The sequence below is a fragment of the Panthera tigris genome, chromosome E3, assembly GCF_018350195.1.
Source record: "Panthera tigris isolate Pti1 chromosome E3, P.tigris_Pti1_mat1.1, whole genome shotgun sequence".
Lineage (NCBI taxonomy): Eukaryota > Metazoa > Chordata > Mammalia > Carnivora > Felidae > Panthera > Panthera tigris.
In genome coordinates, this window is record NC_056675.1 from 37,717,927 (window position 1) to 37,742,602 (window position 24,676).

General features: G+C 53.4%; 1 protein-coding gene across 1 annotated transcript in view; it reads left to right on the forward strand.

Moving 5' to 3' along the window:
* LOC102969608 (coronin-7) overlaps nt 1–24,676 on the forward strand; it is a 56,667-nt gene that overhangs the window by 2,035 nt on the left and 29,956 nt on the right. The window contains exons 2-7 of the mRNA XM_042971952.1: nt 731–827; nt 1,729–1,803; nt 5,277–5,347; nt 5,791–5,974; nt 8,656–8,732; nt 19,737–19,787. Of these exons, the coding sequence (XP_042827886.1) occupies nt 731–827; nt 1,729–1,803; nt 5,277–5,347; nt 5,791–5,974; nt 8,656–8,732; nt 19,737–19,787 (555 nt within the window). The remainder of the gene's footprint in view (nt 1–730; nt 828–1,728; nt 1,804–5,276; nt 5,348–5,790; nt 5,975–8,655; nt 8,733–19,736; nt 19,788–24,676) is intronic.

Genomic DNA, 24,676 nt, shown 5'->3' on the forward strand with positions numbered 1-24,676 from the left:
GAAACTTGCACGATGGGGGTGGTTTCCGGCGTGCTGTGGGTGGGTGGGCTGGAAAACAAGGCCGCTCGGGTGTCAGGAAGCAGGCAGGAGTGTCGTACAGTGCTCTGATACCAACAGAGAAAACACGTGGGCCTTGTTGGTCTTAGTTTCAGAAAAAGTGCTCCTCTGCCCCCCGTCTGTGGGGGTGTTAACATTATCGTCTTTTCGTGGAGGTGCATTGCTCACCTTTCTATGAGACTTTGTGGAGAGGCCTTGGTTCTTCCCCTTTCTGAGCTTGAGTGTTATCTCCTGGGGCCCGTAGGAGACGCCCCCTGTACTTGGTGGAGGCCTTCAGCAGTGCCCTGGAGGAAGTTGAGTCTGTCTTCTGTCTTAGGTGCTCACTTCTGCTTTCTCTGCTTCTCTCTCTCCCTTTTAACAGAAACAGTCCCCTGACCACACACACTGTTCAGTTGGCTTCTTCATTTAGCCTGAGGTCACTTCTGACAGCCTTCTCACCCTTATTAGAGATTTGATTTAATAGACAAAATTGTTCCCTCCGTGACTTAGGTTATTATTTCAGGAGCATTTTGAATATTCTAAGGGAGTGCGTGAATGGGGACAGGGTTGGATCTAAAGGAATGCATTTCTAGTGGTGCAGCTTTAAGGTCGAGTTCCCTGCATTATAACCCACCCCCTGCTTTAGTTATGATCAGAGGGCCTGTCCATCACAATTCTTATTCTTTATTTTCAGGCCTGGATCGGTGACATTCGAGCAGGAACCACACCCTCGTGTGGGAACCATATCAAATCCAGCTGCCACTTGATTGCGTTTAACTCTGACCGTCCAGGTAGGAAGGTGGACATAGATTCATACATTGTCATCCTAATTAGGATGGGGCAGAAGGGCAGACTCATTTCAGGTTGGAAGCTTAGGGGATCCTCATGGGGCTCAGAGGTCAGCACCATGAAGGGCCTTAGACCCCTACAAACTGGTCAAGTGCAGTAATCAGATTGATTTTGATTAGGACATGTGTGTATACTTTGTATAAACTACACTGGCTGTGGGTTTGTTTGTTTTTGTTTGTTTGTTTGTTTGTTTTCCCCCTGGCTGTGGTTTTTAAGAGATTGGCCAGGAAGACACCAAGGGGACTGTCCCCTTTGTTTTCAGCTGATCCCCATATGCAGCCCCCTCCTCATCTGGGGGCCTGAGAATGGCTCAGGTCAGTAAGAACACCAAGATTTGAAAAGCTCCCTATGTCACTCGGGACTTTTTTTGTTGCTAGCGTTAACTCAGACCTCAAACTGACAAAAGTCGGGTACCTCTTTAGCTCATATAAGTAAAAGGTCCAGAGGCTTTAGACAGAGCCATCTCTAGAGGCTCACATATGCCATTGGCCCTGACCTGTGTCCTGTCTTTCGGCCCCGGTGCCCTTGAGTGATAGCTTCTTTCTCAGGTAAAGCTGGGAAAAGGGGCAACCGGTGGCCCTAAGCTGGCCTCGTATGACCCACAATGCTAAAAAGACCACCTTTTCCCCAGTGTCTTCTGTACATCTGATGTCACAGAAGGTTCTTGTAGGGGGTAAGAACCTAACTTTGGACTGACTGTGTCCAGAGGGTTATGATCTTATGATTGGTGGAGGCTCTGGGAAGGTCCAAGGCTGAGCTTTGGGTCTCATGTCCTCTGGGAGCCCTGGGCAGCAGACAGTTCCCATCAGGCCTGATGTCGGAGCCTCCATGTGTGTTTGACAGGTGTGCTGGGTATTGTGCCTCTGGATGGCCAAGGAGAGGACAAGAGACAGGTGACCCACCTGGGCTGCCATTCAGGTGAGTGGAAACTGGACCCAGGAGGTCTGGAACTTGCTGCTCCTTCCCTGGGTGCAGGGACTCCTACGGTCCCATGGGTTCCCAGTCCCTCTTGCTGTCTTCACTGTGCATTTGTGCAGACGATGTCCATATTGGAAGGCTGGGTCCTGGCTGGGAATTCCACTTGGGCAGAAAGAAGGGAAGCTGAGTGCTGCAGGTGGTTAAGCTGAGAAAGGGGGTTATGCACTGGCCAGCCCAGGCTCCAGACTGATGCTGGCTCCCAGTCACTGTGGAGGACTCAACCCTATGGAGTTCTTAGCCCCTTGTGCTCTCCTGGAACCCAGCAGGCCACCCCTCACCACCAGCCATCCTCCCCAGCAGGGCTGCTCGGGGCCCTTCAGGGAGGGGTCTGGCTGGGCTGCAGGGCTGCAGACAGGCCCTCACAAAGAGAGCTTTTGTCTGCTGCAGCTGCTTCTGGGGGCGCCCGGCAGCCCTCCTGGCAGTCCGCCCACTCCAAGGGAACGGCTTGCTCTCCCCGGACTGCGGCAGCCCTGGCCCAGCTGCCTCCTCTGTCCCTCTGCAGCTGCGGCGGAGGCTGTGGGCCAGTCCCTCTGGCTTGCTGGCGTTCCTGGCCGCCTGGCCGGCGACCTTGGCTGACAGAATGGGGCTGACCCTGGCTCCCCAGTCTGAGTGTGCAGCTCAGCTTAGGGGTCCAGACGACGATGACGGCAGCTAACGGAGTGACGGTGGCCAAGATGGGTCAGGAGCCGTCTATGCCCTAAGAACCTTGTCCATGTTTTATCATCTAATTCTTTCTTAAAGCTCTTTACGACTTTACTGAGGTATCATTTATATTCCATTGATATTACTTGGTTTCAGTGAATAGTGTGATTACTTTTATTAAAGTTACAGAGGTAGGTATCTGTAACCCAATGTTAGGACCTTTCTGCAAAGGGTCCTCGTGCCCCTTTGCAGTTACTTCATTTCCACCTCTGGTGCCAGTGGATCCTCTTCCTGCCCCTGCTGCCAGGGTCTTGGAGCTCCCTCCGCTGCCCAGCCAGCTGCTGTCTTTGTAAATAGTCTTGTGAGGACATGGCCACGCCTCTTCATTGACATTCAGCCTGTGACTGCTTTCTCCCAGCAACTACACAATTGAGTAGTTGTGACAGAGACCGTCTGGCCCTCAAACCCTGAGATAGTTACTGCCTCCCCCTTTGCAGAAGACGTTCGCCAGCTTTTGCTCTACAGCCCAGCCTTTTCTGGACACTTGACATAAATGGAATTACACCACACGTAGTCTTTAAAATCTGGCCTCTTTCACTGAATTTCGTGATTTGAGGTTCATCTGTGTTGTAACACGTGGAAGAAGTCTGCTTTCTCATCCACTCTTACACCTTTTTGAAGTAGATTTTTAACCGTTTTTTAGCTAAGAGAACTGAGGCTTGAAGAGATCGGGAACCTGCCAACACCGGCACCGCGGTTGGCGGAGCCAGACTCGGAACCGGGTCTTGTCAGACCCCTGTGTGCTTGGTGCACTTGACCCATGGGGGAACTGCCCGGGGCTGCTGGTGTCTGTAGGTTGTAAGGCCCCGTTACTGGGAAGGCTTCGAGGAGAAACTGGACCAAGCCTCTTCTGAGGGCTGGTAGCCTCACCACGGCCTCAACTGTTGACCTTGCTGGCACACTGCTCCCGGGATAACTTTGGCTCCTGAGAACCTGCTTTGGAGACGGTGGCACACTCTGTCCTCTTAGGTGAGGTGGTGGGGGGCAGTGTGGTGGGCTGGCCTCTGGCTGCCTCCCTGCCTTTGGGGGTGCCTTCTGCCTCCTGGCTCAAGGCCAAGCGGCCCTCCAGCCCAGCTGCCCAGGAGAGCAGACTGCTGGGAAGCGCTGAGAGAATAGTCCTGTGTTCTGGGCTGTGGGGTGGCTGGGTGCTTGCTCCGATTTGGGAGAGGCAGTGCGGTGATATGCTGAGGATGTAGGTTCTGAAACCAAACTGCCCGCACAGCCACCAGCCTGGCCCTTTCTTAGCTGTGTAACTCTGGGCTAGTTACTTAACCTTTCTGTCCCCATGCTCCGCTTGGGGATGATGCCACAGTGCCATCCCGAGGGGTGGTTGTGAGGATTCGGTGAGGTAAATGCACATACGGAACACTGGCCTGTCAGCTCAGCTGCGCACTCAGGGCGACCCGGTCGCTGCTTCTCATCCCCTTGGGAATGCCAGGTGGCTTTCGCTGGCCACTGCCCTGTCCAGTGTGGAGCCCACAAGCAGGGTGGCAGCGTTCCAGGAGTCTGGGCCAGGGCTGTCCCACGGGGTCCCTGTCTTCACTGCTCCTTGTCTTTGTCTCTCTTGGCCGGGGTGCCCAGAGTCTGGCTCTGGCCTGAGAGGAAAGCATACCTGCTTGACCCCACTGGGGCGGCAGGCAGCAGGGAAAGTCACCGTGGGCCTTGCTCTGGTGATGCAAGCCTGGCCATCACGCTCACACCCCCTGCTGGTTTCAGGAACTGTGGGTTTCCTCTCTGCGCTGTGGCTCACTCTGCATGCCCCTGTCTCCCTCTCCTGGCCTTCCGGAGCTGAGCAGTTCAGGTTCTTAGATTGCAAAGAACTGAGGCCAGCTCCAACTTGCTTTAGCCAAAAAGGGATTTGGAGGAAAGCTTCCAGAACTGAAAGCCTGGGGAGCTTCCAGAGCTGAAGGAGCAGCTGGATGTACAGGCCTTAGGAGGGTCCTGGCTAGGACCTGACGGCTCCTTCCCAGCTGGCTGCCCTCCCCTCAAGGCTAGTCCCTGAGGCACCCTGTCACCAGACCTCACTTCCTGGTTTAATTGCCTTATGAGAGCAGCTGGCTGCTCAGGCTCGGGTCAGGTGCCCTCAAGCCAAGTGTCAGCCCCGGTGGGACCTGAGGAGCAGAGAGCTCCTAGCCTAGGCCCGTCATCCAGGCCCCGCCTCCCAGATGTTCTAACCTGTTCTGGTCCTTCATATTCCCCAGGGCTCCCCGTGCCTCCTCCACGAAGCTGCCCTGACCCCTGACCTTGGGGTCCCCCTGCGTGCTCAGTCCATGTTTTGCCACGTCTGCAGAGACGTGTGAGGTGGTGAGGTTCTCCTAGGGCTGGGTGGCAACTGTCTGGTTTGTGAATACCTCGTGGGCCCAGAGCAGGGCTGGTACTCGCATTCATTCACATGTTGATGTGCTAGACCCCGCGTTGCATTCTGGGTTTTGAGCAAAGGCAGGTGCTCAGTAGTTTGAGGAGCTTTGTGTCTGTCATCCTGCTAGCTTCCTGACGCAGGGCTTTGCCCGTTCTGGGGCATGTATATCACAGGCAGGGGTTTCCAGAAGTGCCTTTCTTTGTGGGCTTTCAGCCCGCCACCGTGTGGGCAGAGGCGTCCCCTGTGAAACCCTGGGCTGTGGTTCTCTGCCTTGGGGAGACATCACATCGGGCTGGAAACAAAGTTCTGGTGAGTTCTCATGAGGCCCATGTCAGTCGTTGCTCTCCCACAGACCTGGTCACGGACTTGGATTTCTCTCCCTTTGATGATTTTCTTCTGGCCACGGGTTCAGCTGACAGGACGGTGAGTGGAGCTGCTGGACAAGTTGCTCAATGCGCCTCCCCCTCCCCTCAAGGGCCCTCAGCCCCTCCACAGGCCTCCAGGGCTGGGCTAGCCCAAATTCTCAGTTCCTTGATCTACACCAGCTCCCGTGAGCTTCTGTGTGCTTGCTGGGAGCTGCGGCCCTGACTTGCCATTCTGCTGCTTGGCTACCTAAGGAGAGCAGGGCTGGGGTGGCGTGGGACATTGAGGAGACAGAGCAGAGCCCCACTCTGTGGCTCCCGTCTCCCCCACCCCCGCCTCTAATTACACCCTATGATCCTGGGCTGGATTACCCTGGCTTTTCCTAACACAGGATACACAGCCTCTATGTCCAGGTACAACCCCTGGGGTTGGGGGCAGCCCTGGGCAAGACCAGCTGGAGGCTCTCCCCAGCCCTGGGCTCACCGACCTGCTGTTTCCCGTAGGTGAAGCTGTGGCGACTACCGGCCCCTGGCCAGGCGCTGCCCTCGGTGCCGGGGCTGGTGCTGGGCCCTGAGGGCGTCCAGGTGGAGGTACTGCAGTTCCACCCCACCGTGGATGGTGTCCTGGTGAGTGCGGCGGGCACCGCCGTGAAGGTCTGGGATGTAACCAAGCAGCAGGCCCTCACAGGTACGGGCCGCGCTGGCCTTGCCCACCCTGGGCGGCCCCCCGGCTGGACGGCACTCTGTTGCTTTATGTTTTTGCTAACGTGAATTTTAAAATCTGTGTTAGAGTTTCATGTGTACGTGGTTTGAAAGGTGGTAAGATTCCAGCAGACGTATTACACATGCTCCATCCGTCCCCACTTCCTGTAGGCATCTGTTTTCATTTCATGTAGCTGTTTTTCTTCCATATGTCTAAATAACTTCCTCATACTGTTATTTCTCGAACTGTATGTCACTTCGATTTTGAAAACAAACGTCTGGCTGCTTCTCTGCCAGGCGGGGATTTTGCTCTCTTACAGCCCCTTCCCCCACGTTTCTCTCGATTTCACGACCTAGCCTGTCTTAGTCCATCCCGAGTCCAGCTGCTCTAACACACCACCACAGCCGGGGCGCTCATTTCTCGTGGTTCCGGAGGCTGGACGTCCAAGATCTGGGTGCCGGCAGGTTCCGTGTTTGGTGAGAACCCGCTTCCTGGGTCACAGATGGTCGTCCTGGTGCTATGTCCTCATGTGGTGGAAGGGACGAGGACATTCTCAGGGCCCCTTTCTTAGGGGTACTAATCTGGTTTGGGAGGCTTCACCCTTGTGACCTAATCACCTCTTTCAAGCCCTGCCTCCAAACACAGTGGGAGTTAGGCTTCAACTCGTAGGGCGATACAAACATTCAGACTACGCGTAGATGATGACAGTCTAGAGCCCGATTGCTCAGTGAATGGTTACAACCCTGCACTGTGACCCCCATGTTCTCTGGGGGGACTGTTCTCTGGTTCACCGTTCTCCGTTCTCTGGTGATGCCACTGAGTCGTTTCTGCCGAGGCCCTGACACGCTCGTCCCCCTTTTAGGGAAAAGACGCGAGGCTCAATGAGTTAAAGGACGGCCTTGCCTTCTAGCACTGTGCAGGGTGACTAGGGCGGGTCAAACTCACCAAGGTGGTGTCCCCATCTCTGGGGCTGGGACCCAGGGGCCAACCAAGGGCTGCCAGTAGCATAAACTACGCACAGAGAGCTCCTGGTACAGTCAAGAATACCAGCTTAACCTTTGGAGCAGAGGTGAAGGTTACCAGGCAGGATGTCACTAGGGGGTCACCCGCTGTAACTGCTGCGTCTCAGGTTCTCTCGTGCTGCCACTGTGCTGAGGGCCTTGCATGTTGCAGATGAGGTTAAACAACTTGACCAAGAACAAGGAGCAAATGGGTGGCAGGGCTGGGATTGATCTCGGGGCAGTAAGCCCTGGCATAGTGGTCCTCTGCTGCTGCAGAACAAGTGATCACAAAACCTAGGGGTTTAAAACAATTAGGAGCATCTGTTTATGTCACGGTTTCTGAGGGTCCAAGATTTGAGAGCTGCTTAGCCGGGTGGTTCTGGCTAAGGGTCTCTTACGAGGCTATAGTTGAGACACTGGCTTCGTCATCTGAAGACATGACTGGGGCAGGAGGCTCAGCTTCTCAGAGGGTTCATGGACACGGTGCTGGCTGTGAGCAGGATGCCTCAGTCCTTGCCATGGGGCCTGTCCCCGGGCCGCCTGAGTGCCCCCACAGCATGGTGGCTGGCTGCCCCTGGTGGACGGTCTGGGTCTCTCTCCTTGCGTCCATAGCCTCAGGTGTCCCTTGGCTTGTACGTGGCGTCTTCTCCGTGTCTTTGCATCGTCTTCCCTCTGTGCATGTCCAATTCTGTGTCTACATTTCCCTTTTCATGAGGACCAGTCATACAGGACTAGGGTCCACCGTAATGATACCAGGTTAACTTGATCTGCAAAGACCCCGTTTCCAGATAAAGTTATAGCGCAGGTGTTGAGGGTTAGGATGTCAGCATCCTTGTTTGTTTTTTTTTAAGTTTATTTATTTTTAAGTAACGTTTACACCCCACAGGGGCTCGAACTCATGACTCCCAAGATCCAGAGTCACATGCTCTTTCAATATTGCCAGCCAGACAACCCAGCATCTTTTCGTGAGGGAGACAATTCAACCTATAATAGGAGGAGCATCAAAAAATTTGTGGATGTATTTCAAAAAAATTTTTTTAACGTTTATTTTATTTTTGAGAGAGAGGGAGAGGGTGGAGGAGGGGCAGAGAGGTAGACACAGAATCCGAAGCAGGCTTCGGGTTCTGAGCTGTCAGCACAGAGCCTAATGTGGGGCTTGAACTCATGAACCGCAAGATCATGGCCTGAGCCGAAGTTGGCTGCTTAACTGACTGAGACCCTATGCCCATGTGGACGTATTTCAAAACTGTCACGCTGGGGAAGGAGCAGGGGTGGCCCGAGCAGAGTCCAAGGTGGGAATGTGTGTGGCTCAGCCACGGGGTGGTATCACTTAGGTGGGGTGTATTGGTGAGTGACTGGAAGTAACCCTGGGTGGGACGTGAGAGCCCATCTGAGGAGCAGGGAGCCTCAGAAGGTTTTTGAGTGCAAGCGTGGCCTGCTGAGGGCAGGGCTAAAGGGAGAAGTCCCGGGTGCAGTGCAGTGTGTCTGGGAGGACATGCACCTCGTGCTCTTCCCGCTGGAGAGGGGCCCTTGCAGCTCTGGCCTGCGCCCTGGGAAGTTATCCCCAGCCAGGTCCTCCTGCACCCGCTTCCCTGGTGCCCCCATTGCCCAGGGCAGGGTGGGGAGACACTGGACGCCCTCCTGATCTTGGCTGCTTCTCTACAGAGCTGGCGGCCCATGGGGACCTGGTGCAGGGTGCTGTCTGGAGCCGGGATGGAGCCCTGGTGGGCACGACGTGCAAGGTAAGCAGCTGGACAGTGAGACTTGGCTCCGTGGGGGGGCCAGGGGGACCGAGGGCTTCTCTGAAAGAGAAAATGTGGGGTCTGCATACCTGGGAGATCCTCTTTCCAAAATTCTTTTCTCTGCCTTCTTGGAAGACCCATTTTCCAGGTGGCTTTTTGTTTTTGTTTTTTTGGTGTCAAGTTTTATTTCCCATTTGGTTCATTAGACAGTAAGTTCCAGGTGTTGGCCTGTGCTCTGGGGTCAGCGGGGCTGCTAGCCCCCAAGCAGCCCCTGCTGGAGGGCAAGGTGGTCGTGCAGCAGGGCGTGGTTCGCTTGCTCAGTCTCCCCTGGTGCACGCCCCTTCCCAGGGACTGCGAGGTGGGGCCTCCCTCGCTGAGGAGGAGGGGACAGGCGTTCCAGGCAGAAGCACCAGCGGGACAGGGTTCTGGGTTGGGGCTGTGACCTCCCCCTCCAATGAGAAGCCCTCTCTGCCCTGATTTGCATGCCTTTAGCTGGTGTGTGTGGGAGACAGACTCACAGAGTGAGGTCGAGAGGGAGGGAAGGAGGAGAGTGGCAGGAGATAGTCACCACCGGGAGTTTTTACTTTATGGTTACCAGAGGAGAGTAGTTTGTGCTTGTTTTACAAATTTGGGACAGGAGTGGAAAAGTAAAAAAAAAAATCACCTGTAATCCTCCCCCCCCAGGGACGATGTCTGTCACCATCTTGACATCTTTCTCTCTGAACTTTCCCTAGGCATGTTTTCCTGTATGTGTTGAGATCGCACTCTCCACGTTACTCTACCCTGTGTTTTACGTTCTGTGTAATATGTATGTTTTCCCAGTTCATCAGTAATTGAATGAACATCACAGAAAATATTCTATCATTCAGATTTACGAGTTCACTTGAGTTATGCTATTACAAGTTATAACATCTGAATATATTTGTATACAGATTTTTTGGGGGGTTTTGTTTTTTGTTTGCAATGTGACTTTCTTAAATTAAAAAAAAATTTTAAGATTATTTATTCATTTTGAGAGACTGTGTGCACACACATGGGGGAAGGGCAGAGAGATGGAATAAGAGAGAATCCATAGCAGGCTCTGCACTGTTAACACAGAGCCCAACGTGGGGCTCGAACCCACGATCTGTGAGATCATGACCTGAGCTGAAGCCAAGAGTTGGACGCCTAGCCGACTGAGCCATACAGGTGCCCCTCAACATAACTTAAAAAAAAATTTTTTTAAACGTCTATTTATTTTTGAGAAAGAGGAGGAAAGAGAGAGAGAGCGTGCATGAGCCAGGAAGAGGCAGAGAGAGAGAGAGAGAGAGGGAGACACAGAATCCAAGGCAGGCTCCAGGCTCTGAGCTATCAGCACAGAGCCCGATGTGGGGCTTGAACTCATGAACCGTGAGAGCCAAAGTCAGACGCTTAACCAACTGAGCCACCCAGGCACCCCTCAATGTGACTTTCTTAGCTTAGAAAGCTTAGGGGCCGGCAAACTTCTGTAAAGGACCAGATAGTACATACTTTGGGTTTTGCAGGCCACACTGTCTCTGTCGGTGCTGCTTTGTAACAAGGAAGCGGCTACAGACAAATGTAAATGGTGGGCATGTCCACGTTCTAGTAAAACTGTATCTGCAGAATCAGATCTCGGGTTGTGGGTTGGATTTGGCTGACTTGGCCTGAGGGCTTTAGCTCCCTCTCCCCCCACCCGCCACCCTGGGTCTAGATTTTTACCAGGGACATTGCTGGCTTGGAGGTTGTGAAGGTTTGTCAGCTGGTTGGTAGATTTTCCCGAGTTGTCTTCCAGAGGAGTAATGCCAGCCTCCCGGGGCTGTGTGTGGAGGTTGTGGTTCCAGCCTGGGCTTTGGGAGGGGACTTGGGTGTCTCTTCCGCCCTCTGAACCTGCTGCTCTGCCGCTTCTCACCCGAAACGTGGGGCAGCAGGAGCACCGGTCCCGCAGGTGGAAGCCCTGCCGCTGGGCCCCTGCCCTTCTCTGGCCTTAGAGCTCCTCCAGTGGGTGCCTGAAGGGCTCAGATCTGCAGCTGTGACAGAGGATAGTGGGAAGGTGCCTTGGCTTCCCCAGTAGCAGAGCAGCCCTGAGCGGATGAGGGCAGCATCCTCGCGGGAGATGCAGGTGTGGTCTCCACCAGTATGAATGTTCTGATGTTAACGGCCCTCGCCCGGACCGGCCTGCCTGGGGTATGGCTGTGGGGCTCAGGGCAAGCCGGGGCCACCTCTCTTAGAGCTCTCTCTGGCCACAAGGCTGGATGGCTTCCTGGTGAGGGGGATCCCGCCAGTGTCCACCCATGGCCTGCAGGTGTGACTTGGATGGTCCTTGACTTAAGAGCTGTGGCCCACAAGGCCAGTCCAGGCTGTAGCCTGGAGGGAGGTGGCTTCTCTCGGTCTTGCATCCACTGCCCCATGTCAGCTCCAGGCCCCCAGCCCAGTTGCAGGTAGGATGTCTGAGCGTCAGGTGTCTAGAGGCTTGACATGGGTCACTTCCTGTGGAGCAGTCAGAGAGACCCCTCCCCTCCACAGAGCTCACAGCCCAGCATGGTGGTTTCTGGTTTCTGTGAGGCTACAAAGAGTTGGATTAGGATGCAGCCTTGTCTCCCAGGGCTCCTGCCGTGTGAGGAGGCAGCCAGGTGAGGAATGCCAGCAAAAGGAGCTGTGGGCGACCGCCGGCGAAGGGAGGCGGGTGGGGTGAGGGTGAGTATGAGGCCAGCTGAGAGCAGTGGGCATGGGGGAGGGGGGGAATCCAGCAAGAGGGGGTGGAGCTGGGGGGGGGGCATGGGGAGGCCATGAGGAGTGTTGCAGCCCCTAGGGGAGGGGGCAGTGCAGGCGCCAGGCCTCCGAGACTGGGGACGGGACTGGGTGACCGAGGGCAGGGAGGAGGGCCTAGAGCATGGGAAGGAGGGTGTCAGCTCTGGGGAGTTAGCAGAGGGTTTACTGAGGAAGTGTGCAGCTGTCCAGGCACTCCTCCCCAGGGGTCTGAGTGCCATTTGCCTTCCAGTTTGAACGGTGGGGTGGGGGGGGTGAAAAGTGACCCGGTCGCAGAATGCCCCTCTGTGTCCTGCCACCTCCTGTCGGCGTGATGAGTTAGCTTCCTATAGGCTGGTGTCTCCTGAGGATGAGTGAGTGTGATGAGGCCACAGCTCGGTCTGGTGGAACTCTCCTGCCCCTCTCGACCCAGGAGCCTGAGATTGTGGAGTAGGAACCACTGGTTCCCCACAGGGGTGGCTGGAGTAGAGCCCTCCCCCACGCCCACCTCTGCTTTCCTGGACCTGGGTGCTCTACCTGTGGGGACACAGCACCTGACATTGCCGCGTCTGGGTGCAGCATCCTGAAGGGGACACTGTCCTACAGGGTGTGATCTCCACTCCGAGCTGTCAGTGGTGGCTGGGGGCCACCGCGGTCCTGAGTTTGCTGCTGCCCTCTCCTGTCAAGGGGCACCCTCAGGATCCTGGTCAGGGGTGTGAAATGCCAAAACCTTTGGGGAATGGTCCTGGGGGGGGCCGCCCCCGTGACTGAAGGTTAGGAGGAGGTGTCCGTGGGTTTGTCCTGAGCATGTGGGGGAGCCAGTGAGGGGCCCGCCCTCCGTAGGAGGGAGCTCTGCTCAGACAGGGGTTGCAGGCTGGGCTCTAGGTTTATACACAGGACTGCCTGATTTGGGTACAGCGTGGGGGACACTCTGCTTCCTCTCGGGGCTTCCCCCTCTCCACACCATCTCCTGCTGGCTGTCTGGTTCTGCCTCCCAGGAGCCCTGATTTTCCCGCAGAAGCCCCTTCCCGTTCTCTTCCCAGCTCCTCCAGCTGAGGGAAATGCAGCCAACCACTAGGGGGCGTGTCGGCCTCACGGATGGGCAGGCAAGCTGCGATCCCGCTCCACGTGGTCCGGTTGTGTCTGTGAGCCCAGTGAGGACATACACCTTGGCCACCCAGGGCCACCCCCTCTGCCGTGGCCCAGCAGGCCAGGCCAGCCTCCAGTGCCCAGTCTGACCCCTGGTGTGGATCCAGTGTTGAACCCCCTGCATTTGGTGGCCCAGCTGCCTTTGGGGAGCACCCATGCGGCAAGAATTGGGACTTTGACCTGTGAGACGTGTTGCTTTCACTTGTCCTCGTCCTACCCGGGGCTTAGGGGTTTGCCCAGGTCACAGAGCCTGTAAATTCTGGAGTTGGCATCCAAACCCAGGCTATCTGTCTCTCACATGGCTCCTGGTGGGAGTGGCCCCTGTTGCCAGGAGACTTTCTCTCTCTCTCTTTTTGAAGTTTATTTATTGGGGCGCCTGGGTGGCTCGGTCTGTTGGGCATCTGACTTCAGCTCAAGTCGTGATCTCATGGTCACAAGGCTCATGCGTTCGAGCCCTGTGTCGGGCGCACTGCTGTCAGCAGAGAGCCTGCCTCTGTTCCTCTGTTCCCTTCTCTCTCTCTGCCCCTCCCTGGCTCACGATCTCTGTCTCTGTCTCAAAAATAAATAAACATTTAAAAATAAATAAATAAAATTTATTTACTTATTCTGAGAGAGACAGAGAATACAAGAGGGGGAAGGGGAGAGAGAGAGAATCCCAAGCAGGCTCCTCATTGTCAGCACAGAGCCCAACGCGGGGCTCAAACCCACCATCCATGAGATCGTGACCTGAGTCATGAGTCAAGAGTTGGACACTTAAATGCCTGAGCCAGCCAGGCGCCCCAAAGAGGCATTCTCTCTTGCCCATAGTCTCTCAAGATCCTCTGTCTCTCACTCTCACTGCCCTGTTTCTCGTCGATCTCTGGTTGTCCTCTGTCCTTCCGTCTCTCTGTCTCTCTCTGTTCTCTCCCTGTTCTCTGTCTCTCAGTCTCTGCCTCTCTCCATCTGTCTCCATCGTTCGCTCTTCTCTTGGCCTGTTTCTGTCCTGTGCACCTCTAGACAGCGTCCTCCTGAACTCAAGGCTGTGGGTGGAGTGGGGTGGTGCCACACAGCACGGCTGATCCTGGGGCCGGGCCTGGTTCCCGCATGGCACGTAGCAAATGCTCTGTGAACTGCGGCTGGGAAGACTTTGCCAGGAGTGACCCAAGGACCCTGGGACCCTGCCAGCATGTCAGGAAGGCCTGGGCCTGGCCCTCTCTGTTGTCCACTTGTCCAGCACTCACCTTCTGCCCCCTCCATTCCCACCGTCTGGTCTCCTGGCACGGCCTTGTCTTCTCCTTCATGTCACATGTCAGCAAGTTCCTGTTTCCACATTTTTGTTCATGCATTTCCACCTCCTTTGAATACCTTTCCCTTCCCAGTGCAAGCTCTGCCTGTCCTTCAAGGTTCATCTCAGCACCCAAGCGGGAACCAGGCAGAAACTGAGCAGCTAGTACCTGGTACCTGGGGTTCTCATGTCCCTCCTCCCTGTCTGGTCTCGCATTGGTTGGGGTGGTGCATTTGCTGTAGGTAAACCGCTGTTGCTGCATGAACTGAAGGTCACAGTTTACACGAGGGCTCACTCTGGATGATGCATTGTAGGGGTTTTGACGAACGCACGACATCACGTGCCCACCGTGACAGCATTGTGCAGAATAGCTTCGCCGCCCTAAAGCACCCTGTGCTTCACCCATTCACCATCCCCCTCCAAACTGCTGGCAACCACTGATTCTTTTGCTTTCTCTCAAATGTTATTTGCCTTTTCGCGGATGTCATGTAGTTGAAATCACACAACACACAGCCTTTCCAGATTGGCTTCTTTCCCTTAGTCAGGTGCACTCGTGGGCCCTCCATGGCTTTTTGTGGACCAAGAGCTACCTCTTTATGGTGGTAAAAAACGCATCATAAAATTTGCCATCTTAACCATTAAAAAATTTGTTAACACTTACTTTTGAGAGAGAGAGCACACGTGCACATGAACACATGTAAGTTGGGGAAAGGCAGAGAGAGGGAGACAGAGGATCCGAGGCAGGCTCCATGCTGTCAATGCAGAACCCACCGTGGGGCTCAGACCCACGAACCGTGAGATCATAACCTAAGCTGAAATCAAGAGTTGGCCGCTTAGCCAACTGAGCCACCTAGGCGCCCCTTGAGCATTTTCTAAATATACGATAATGTTAAGTTTATTTACATTGTCGTGAAACAGGTCTCCTGAACCAAAACTCTATACACATTAAACAACAACGTCCCTTTGCCCCCTCTCCCCGCTAGCCCTCAGTAACCGCCATTCTGTTCCCCATGTGTGATTTGAGCTACCTTAAATACCTCGTGTAAGTGAATCATAGACGATTTGTCCTTTTGTGGCTGGCCTACTTCATTTACCCTAATGTCCTGGAGGTTCATCTGTGTTGTGCTATGTGACAGGATGTCCTTCTTCAGGCTGAATACCATCCCATCGTATGTGGAGACCACATTGTGTTTATCCGCTCATCTGTCAGTGGGCTCTTGGGCTGCCTCCACCTCTTGGCTGTCGTGAATAATGCTGCAGTGAGTGCTGTGAATAATAATGTGAATAACGAACATGGGCACCCTCTTGGTGACCCTCTTCCCGGTTCTCTCAGTATACACTAAGAAGTGGAATCATTGGATCATAAGGTAATTCCGTTTTTACTTTTTTGAGGAGCTGCAGCTCTCTTTTCCACAGCAGCCACACTGTCTTACGTTCCCACCGACAGTGCACAAGGCTCCCAGCTTTTGCACTTCCTCCCCGGCCCTGGGTCTTTGATAGTAGCCATCCTAATGGATGTGAGGTGGTATCTCAGTGTGGTTTTAGTCCTCATTTCCCTGATGATTAGTGATGGTGAACGTCTTTTCATGTATTTGTTTGCCATTTGTATATCTTCGAAGAAATATCTGTTCAAATCCTTTGCCCCTTTTTTACACCATGTTTACTTTTGAGAGAGGGAGAGAGAGAGAGCAAGCGCACATGGGGGAGGGGCAGAGAGAGAGGGGGACAGAAGTATCCGAAGCAGGCTCCGCAGCAAGCCCGAGGCGAGGCTCCAACTCACGAACTGTGAGATCATGACCTGAGTCAAAGTCAGATGCTCACCTGACTGAGCCACCCAGGTGCCTTTGCCCATTTTTTACATACATGTATTTGATTTTGTTGTTGTTATAGGAGTTCTTCATGTATATTTAAGTTTATTTAGTTATTTATTTTGAGAGAGAGGGAGTGCAAGTGGGGGAGGATTAGAGAAAGCGGGAGAACCTCAAGCAGGCTTCGCGCTGTCGGCACAAAGCCCATGTGGGGCTCGAACTCATGAAACCGTGAGGTCATGACCTGAGCGGAAACCAAGAGTCAGACAGGCGCCCCTTCAATATATTCTTTTTTTTTTTTATTTTTTTTTAACGTTTATTTATTTTTGAGACAGAGAGAGACAGAGCATGAACAGGGGAGGGGCAGAGAGAGAGGGAGACACAGAATCTGAAACGGGCTCCAGGCTCTGAACTGTCAGCACAGAGCCCGACACGGGGCTCAAACTCACGGACCGTGAGATCATGACCTGAGCCGAAGTCAGACGCTTAACCGACTGAGCCACCCAGGCACCCCAATATATTCTTGATATTAACCCCTTACCAGATCTGTGATTTGCAAACATTTTCTCCCATTCCTTAGGGCAACCTGTCTTTTGACTCTGTTGATTGTGTCCTTTGAAGAACAGAAGTTTGATGCAGTCCTGTTTGTCTGCTGTTGGCTTTGGTTCCCTGTGCTTTTAGTGTCCTATGCAAGGAGTCATTACCAAATCCGATGTCATGAAGCTTTTCCCCTACGTTTGCTTCTGGGAGTTTTATGGTTTGGCTTCTTCCTTCTTTTCTTTATCACGGAATAGTATTCCATTGTACGAATGTGCCGCAGTTCATCTGTTCACCTGTTGAGGGACCTGTTGATTGCTTCCATTTTTTTTTTTGCAACTTTTAAAAGTGCCGTGAACGTTTATACCAGCATACGTTCTTAACTCATTCGGGTAAGTTCTTAGGAGTGTAATCGCTGGATCATACAGTTAAGAGTTATCTGTAGCTTTGTAAGAAACTGCCAGACTGCCTTCTAAAGTGGCTATTACGTTTGCATTCCCATCAGCAATGAGTAAGAGTTTCTGTTGCTCCCTAATCTCTCCAGCATTTGGTGTTGTCATTTTGTAAAAAAAAATTTAGCCATTCTAATAGGTGTGTGGTGGTAACTTGTTTTAGTTTGTAATTCCCTAATGAGACATGATGTGAAACAGCTTTTCCTGTATTCATTGTTCATCGTGTGTATCTTTTCTGATGAGGTGTTTGTTCAGGTCTTTTGCCCATTTGTTCATTTGGGTTGTTTTCTTATTTTTAAATAGAATCTTACATTTTTAATTTTTCTAATGTTTTAAGTGTTGTGTATTTGGGATACAAGTCCTCTCTCAGATAGGTGCTTTGCAGGTAGTTTCAGCCTGTGGCTTGTCTTTCCTTTTTCTTAACAGTGTCTCTATAGACCAGAAGTTTATGATTTTAATGAAATCCAGTTTTTTGTTTTTTTGGTCATGTTGTATAGATGCAACACCAACACTTTTGATATTGTATCTAAAAATTCATTGCCAAATCCAAAGTCACCTAGATTTTTCTCCTGTGTTATCTTCTAGAGCTTTTGTAAGTTTGCATTTCACATGTAGGTCTGTGATCCATTTTGAGTTGGTTTTTGTAAAAGATGTAAAGTCTGTGTCTAGATTCACCTTTTCACATGTGAACGTGCACTTGTCCCAGTGCTGTTTGTTGAAAAGACTGTCTTTTCTCAATTGTGTTGCCTTCAGTCCTTTGTCAGAAATCAGTTGACTGTATTTGTGTGTGTTTGGCTTTTGGCTTTGTCCAGCAAAGCCGAGGATGACAGCAGAAAGGATTACTCAAGACTCCGAGCAAGAGGTGAGAGGGAGGCTAGGGGAAGTCTTCCTGCACCGCTCCCAACTCCCCGGCTCCCACATTTATCAGGCATAACTATAGGGAAAACATTGTGCAGTATGCCAGTGGCTGCGGGCAAAAAAAACAAAAACAAAAAACAAAAACAAGAAGAAACAAGACAACAAAAAACCAAGAAAGCAGGCAAAACAACAACAACATGGCATTCCAAAGACTACAGAAGAGCAGATGCTGAAAGCAAGGTAGAGAATAAGATAAGATACCCTGTTGATAACAGGGTCTAGGGAATTCCCGAGCCCAGGCAGGACCCACCCCCTGTATACAGATTAACTAGATACACGTCTGCTGTTTTCAGCAAGGCCAGAAAGTACTGTTCTGCTTTGCAGTGCATTCCCTTTAATCTCCTTAGCCAGGACATAGCTATTTGATTCCCCACATTTGTGGGGGTCTGTTTCTGGGCCTTCCGTTCTGTTCCTTTGATCTATTTGTCTATCCTTATGCCAGTACCACATTGTCTGATTAATGTGGCTTTAAAGTTGGGTACTATTGGTCCTACTCACTTGGTCTCCTTCAGTATTGCCTGGGCCATTCTGAATCTTATGCCTGTTCATATAAACTGTAGAATCACTTTGTCGATTAGCACAACATAAGTTGCTGGAATTTTCACTGGGATTTCATTGAATCTGTAGATCAAGTTGGGAAGAGCTGACGTCTTGACGGTATTGAGTCTTCCTGTCCATGAACGTGGAATATTTTTCCGTTTATTTAATTCTTTGATTCCTTTCATTAGAGTTTTGTAGGATCCTTCCCATAAATCTGGTATGTATTTTGTTAGACGTACAGCTATGTGTCTCATATTTTTTGATGCTGATGTGAATGGTATTATGTTTTTAATTACAAATTCCAGTTTATTGCTGCTTCATTGTTTTTAAAAATACGAAAATATGAATCCATGCTGATTGAAACAAAGTGAAACTGTGCTAAGACGGAAAAAAAAGTAAAAGCTACTCACCCTCCGCCTTCCCCCTCCCCAGCACCCAGCCTTAATGCACAGCCCACACTGTTTAAGACCTTTCTCCTTGCTTAGCCAGCTCGCAAAAGTTACAGGAATGTGGTCAGATATGGATTTTTGTTTATTTTTACCACAGCAGAATCACACCACGTATGTTATTCTGCACCTTCTTTGTAGTGCTTAATAGTTTGTTGTGGCCAAGGCGTTATGTAGGCAGGGAATGCAGGTTCTACTCCTTCTCTTCTCCGGTTCTTTATGCATGGATGTTTGTGGGCTTTTAAAGGGTTTTTTAATGTTTAGTTATTTATTTTGAGAGAGAGAGCACACACATGCACACGTGGTACACAGAGGGAGGAGCAGAGAGAGAGGGAGACAGAATTCCAAGCAGGCTCTGAAGTCAGTGCAGGGCCTGATGCGGGGCTTGGTCTCATGACTGTGAGATCATGACCCGAGCCGAAATCAAGAGTTGGACACTTAACTGACTGAGCCACCCAGGTGCCCCGCTATGCACGTACCTTTGTACACACAGATCAATTATTCTATAGGAATAAAGTCCTTATTATAAGTGTAGGGTACTTTATTACAATACACATACATATCTTTTGATCTACTCCCATCTCCACCCTTAGGTAACCTGAGTCAGTAACTGTATGCTGAGTGATGGTTAGGATGTGTCAGCTCACTGTCCTGGTTAGACACCAAGTTCTTTAAGTGTAGAAATGACATCATCTTTTACACCTCTCTGGGCTGGGCTGGGTACAGGGCAAAACATTTGCCAACTGGTAGCCTAGAATTTGGTTTAGTTTCTTTATCTATGAGGGGGTCGTGGTGATAGGACTGTTTCATGAGATGTTTGGAAGCACGGAGAGAGATCATGTGTGTTAGCGGGCCTGGTACATAGTAGGTGCTCAGGAAATGTGAATTCTCACTGAGTTCTCTATTGTGGGTGACTGGGGCAGGAAAGGGGACCTGCCCCCTGCAGTGAGAAGAAGGAACCAGGCTGGGGAGATCTCCCCTGGTGCGTGATGCCAGCTCTGTGGGGAGATCTCCCCTGGTGCGTGATGCCAGCTCTGTGTACTAGGGTGTGGGACCATGACAGCCTGTGGGTGGAGGGGACATCTGGCCCCTGAGGACGCTGCCTGTCCTAAGTGTGCTCTATTTACTCCTTTCTGCTTTCCCAGGACAAGCAGCTGAGGATCTTCGACCCCAGAGCGAAGCCCGGGGCCTCCCAGGTGAGTTGTGTGGGCAGGGGGCTGGGTTGAGGCCCTAGTGGCTCCAACAGGTGCCGGCCGGGACAGGCTCTGCCTCTTGGCAGAGATTCTGCCACACCCCGTGCCCCTGGCCAAGGCCTTGTGAGTGTGAAGGGGTCACCTGGGAGGTGGGCTCCTGCTGCTGGCAGCTCTTTCCGGGAGGCATGTTCTGAGTCCTGGGAGTACCTGGCTTTGATCACAGGGTGCGGTGCAGCCAGGCTGTCCACAGGCATTCAGTGGAGGCATCCTGTGGCTTTAGGAAGCTAATTTCAGAATCCAGCTTCCTCTCCTCCTTTGAGACCCCCATCCCCCCTACCTTTCCTGGCACAGTTGGCAGAAGCCAGCCTCAGAGGAGCCAGAAAGACACAGCTGCCCACCTCGTACCCGTCCAGTCTCACAGCCAGTGGACTCTCACTCTGCTCCTTTGGGTCTGTGGGATCTAGGCACTGAGCATGTTTGGTTTGTGTCTGTGATGGTGCTTGGGGTGCATGTGGCCCTTTGAGTGCTGAGCGGGGGTCTGGGTTCTGGGTTCATGCTATAGCCAGTGAGCCACTGGGGAATCATTCATTCATTCATACATTCATTCATTTGACATTGGCTCAGTGTCGGGCACGTGATGAAGGGGGGCTGTCACCTGGGCTATGGGAAGCCATTCGAGTTTTAAGCAGAAAGTGAGGTGAGCAGATTTACATTTTAAAAAAATATTTACTTATTTTTGAGACAGAGCACGCGCACACACAGGGGAGGGACAGAGGGGGGGAGACGGAGGATCTGAAGCAGGCTCCACGCTGACAGCAGAGAGCCCCATGTGGGGTTCGAGCCTACGAACTGTGAGATCATGACCTGAGCCAAAGTCAGACGCTCAACTGACTGAGTGCACCCAGGTGCCCTGCTCAGATTTACATTAAAAAAATTTTTTTCTAGGGGTTCCTGGGTGGCTCAGTCAGTTGAGCGTCTGGCCTTGGCTCAGGTCATGATTTCACGGTTCGTGGGTTAGAGCCCCACATCAGGCTCACTGCTGTCAGCCTGCCAGCTCAGAGCCCGCTTCGGATCCTCTGTCCTCCTCTCTCTGGCCCTCCCCTGCCTTGCACTCTCCCCCAAATAAATAAATATTAAAAAAGAAAAAGTATTTTTTAGAAGTTGAAGAGGCTTCTTTCCTGAGGAAGGTAAAGATCAGGGCCCTGCTGACAGCTCAGGGGAAGAGCTCCGCAGCAAAGCCCCAGGCCCATCACAGATACCCTTTCCCCATCCCTAGGACTTGTTCCCTACGTGGAGTAGAGGGCACTTTGTCAGCCTACACCTGACCAGCAGTAGCCAGGGATGGCAGGGCTTTCCTCCCCCACCCCCACCCTGCACCTGTAGTACGTGTGTGTGCACGCGCACACACGGAATCCCCTTCAGGTAGGCCGTAGCAGCTTTTGGCCCCAGACGGCCCAGTCTGTTCCATTTCTGACTGGCTGAAGACCGGACAGAGGTCCCGTCCTGACAGGTGAGCCAAGCCAGGCAGGAGTGGTTTTAGCCCACTCCCCACTCCACTCCCCAGCGGCCCTGCTTCCCAGGGAAGTTGGCTTATGGTTTGTGGCCCCGTGGCTGGCAGGGCAGCAGAGTCTCAGAGCAGTGCAGGTATGATCAGGGGGCTTCGCTGGAGCTTTCTGTGCTCAGAAAGGGGGGTCCCAGGGCACTGTGCGTAGTACCCCCGTTCCTGCCCTGACTGGGCATTGAAGGGCCAGCTCCCCCAGCCTGAACATTTTCTTCCTTCCCTGCCTCCTCCGCCAGCAAAGGGGGGTGGGGGACCACGATGGTGCCGAGGTGGAGACAGAGTGGCTGCCGTCCAAAGGGCTCCAAGTTCCTAGAAGAGGGGGGAGAGGATCTCGTTCTGGAGGAAGCCCCCCTGAATGGGGCTTCTGGGCCAGGGAGACCTGGGAAGAGCGTGGGTGGCTCCTGCCCCCTCGCAGCTGCTGGGCTGGTGCCTGCGCTCTGCCGCTGGTGCGCTGGTGCGGGGGCAGTAGGGCCTGGAACGCTGCCCTCCTCATGGCCCTGCCCCCCACTTCCGCCCAGGGCATCTGGCCCACACCTGGCTTCTATTAGGAAAACCGCTGCTGGCGGCCAGGGTTGGTGTGAGCTGAGGGGCCGGCTCAGGGGAGAGGCCTTTGGGGAGCTCCTTCTTTGGAGATCCTCCTTCCCCACTAGAAGGGGGGCTTTGTTGGGGGAGTCACGGGAGGATGCGCTGCCCTCCCTGCCCCGCTGGCTGTCACCGTAGCATGGAGGCTGGTGGGGAGCCCTGAGGGGTCCACCTCCTGCTGCCTCTTTGGGCCCTGTGTGACCTGAGTTTGAGTCAGGGGATGCTTGGGCAGCCGTCTCCTGTTCACATCCCCTACTTCATTTCTAGATTCCATTTATGACCATTTATCATACTCCGGGCCCTTGGCACACACAGTCTTTTTTCACCCTCATGATTGCCCTGTAAAGTTGGCCCATTGGTCATTTCTGTCCCAGGGTCACAGCTGGGTGGCCCAGGCAGGCTCCGTCTGACACCAAAGCCTGTTCACAGTGCCAGAGCCCGGTGGGGGGTGGGGGGGGTGTGTGGAGGGGTGGGAGGGCAGGCCCTGAAGCCATGGGCATGCCAGGGAAGTAGCTTGCAGCAAAGCGAGTGTCCAGGGAGTTGTGAGGCTTCAGCACCCTCACCAGGGTTAGGACTGGCCTGGAGTGAGCCCTCTGACCTCTGGCGTGGCCTGGTGGCCCTGTGCCTTTTGTCTGCATCAGGCAGGTCCCGGGGCCAGCATCTGGAACCCAGGACTGAGCCTGGCCGGGAAGGAGAATAGGTGGGTGGTGGGGGTCTTACACCAGAGAAGGTCCCCTGGCCCTGAGGAAGGACCCCAGGAGCCCAGGGCTGCTCCTCCAACTGCCCTGCCCCACACAGGAAGTGTTGCCATGGTGACAGAGAGGTGGGATTTGGCCGTATGGCGGCTGGAATGCTGCTATGTGCCTGCTCCTGGTGCCCCTGTGCTGGCCAGTCAGCCCCTCCTGTTCTCTCCTTGGGGCCAGGTGTGGGGGAAACACAAGGGGACTGTGGGGCTTCTCCCTAAGCAGGATGCCCTGCTGCCTCATCCCCTGTGGCTTGCAGGCTGGGAATTACCTCCTGCGGTTCCCCTCAGAGCCTCCTGGGACAGTGCTGGGGCTGCAGGGCTCGCAGGCTGCCTAGGGTCCAGCTACAGCCTCCCCCCTGCCCCGGAGAATGACAGTCTGGGGATCTGAGAGAGGGCTCCTCCTCCCTAGTCCCGCTGAGGTCAGGGAAGAAGAACTTGCCATTTCTGAAAATGAAAATTACTGTAGTAATCTGGAGATAGGGGTGGAGGGGTGGATGGCCACCCTTCTCCCGCCCATGGGGCTTCCTGTGGCCCCTGGGCACACAGAGCCAGGTGTGCCCACAGTGGGCACACTGGGCTCCGTCTAAGCTCTTACCTGGTCTCAGCTTCCTTGGTGCCTTCAGTGTCCTCAGAGACCAGTGCCCTGCTCAGAGACCGTCACCACCCTGTGGACATCCTGAGTCCCTTCTGGTCCCCCACTCTGCCTTCCAGCTGCTCAACTCTTCTCACCGCAGGTCCGTCTCATGCAGACCTAGAACAGTAACCTGGCCCACGGGGGGCAGGAGGCTCAGGTAGCTGACAGCTGTCTTGCTGGGTGACTGGATGCAGGTGGCTGCTTCTCCCTGAGCCTCTGGTTTCTCCATGTTGTGAAATAGGAAGGTGGGAGACAGGCCAAGGTATGTTCCATCCCCAGCCTGTGCCTCTGACGCGCACGCCCTGCAGGCTCAAGGGCGCCCCTCTCTCCCTCGCCCCGTACCCCCTGCATCTTCACTGGCCTCTGTCTCCCTGGCCCAGACTCTTCACAGGTGCCGGTTCCCCTGCCTGGTTCACACCTTCTGATCCTTCCCATCTTATCTCCTATGTTACTTTAAAATCTTTTTTTTTTTTTAAGTTTATTTATTTTGAGAGAGTGCGAGAGTATGTGTGCGAGCAGGGGAGGGGCAGAGAGAGAGGGAGAGAAAGAATCCCAAGCAGGCTCCGCACCACCAGTGCGGAGCCTGACGCAGGGCTCAAACCCATGAACTATGAGATCACGACCTGAGCCAAGATCAAGAGTCGGACGCTCAACCAACTGAGCCACCCAGGTGCCCCATCTGTTACCATGTTTTTAAAAAACATGCCTATTGGATATGTATCAGACACAGCCCTGAGTGTTCGCCAGTGTTGACACTTCCCACAACAGCCCTCCAAAGGAGGACCCAATACAGTGCTCAGTACTCTTTCTACAGTTGAGGAAACAGGCACGGAGACGTTGGGTAATTCATGCTGGGAAGACATGCTTAGTGTGGCCGGGCAGGTTTTCACCCAGGTAGTGACTCCAAAGCTTGTGCCCACAGCCTTCCCTTTGCTCCTTCCTGGCACTTACAACAACGTGTAGTGACATAGGTATTTCTGTTTGGTTCGCCTCTATCTCCCGACTTGTATATTCTGTGAGTTTGGGGACCCTTTCTGTTTTGACCATGTCCCCAGCGCCCAGTGGAGTATGCAGTTTGAACACTCCACTCGTATTATGAAAGAACAAATGAATGAGCAGCCTGGTCTCCCCCATGTGACCATCCACCTGAGAACCAGCCAGCTCCTTGCATGGTACTTGGCCTGGGGAAGCCTCGAATGTCTGTCGAATGAATGAATGATGCATGATGCTTTGCTGGCCATCTGTTTTGCTGCTTACACGGGATATTTGCACACTAATGAGAGGGAGGGCCCATGTGACACTTCTCACCGACTCTGGGGTGTGAGGGCAAGGCTGATCTTGCCCTGGCCCCACAGCCCCCTCGTGTGGAG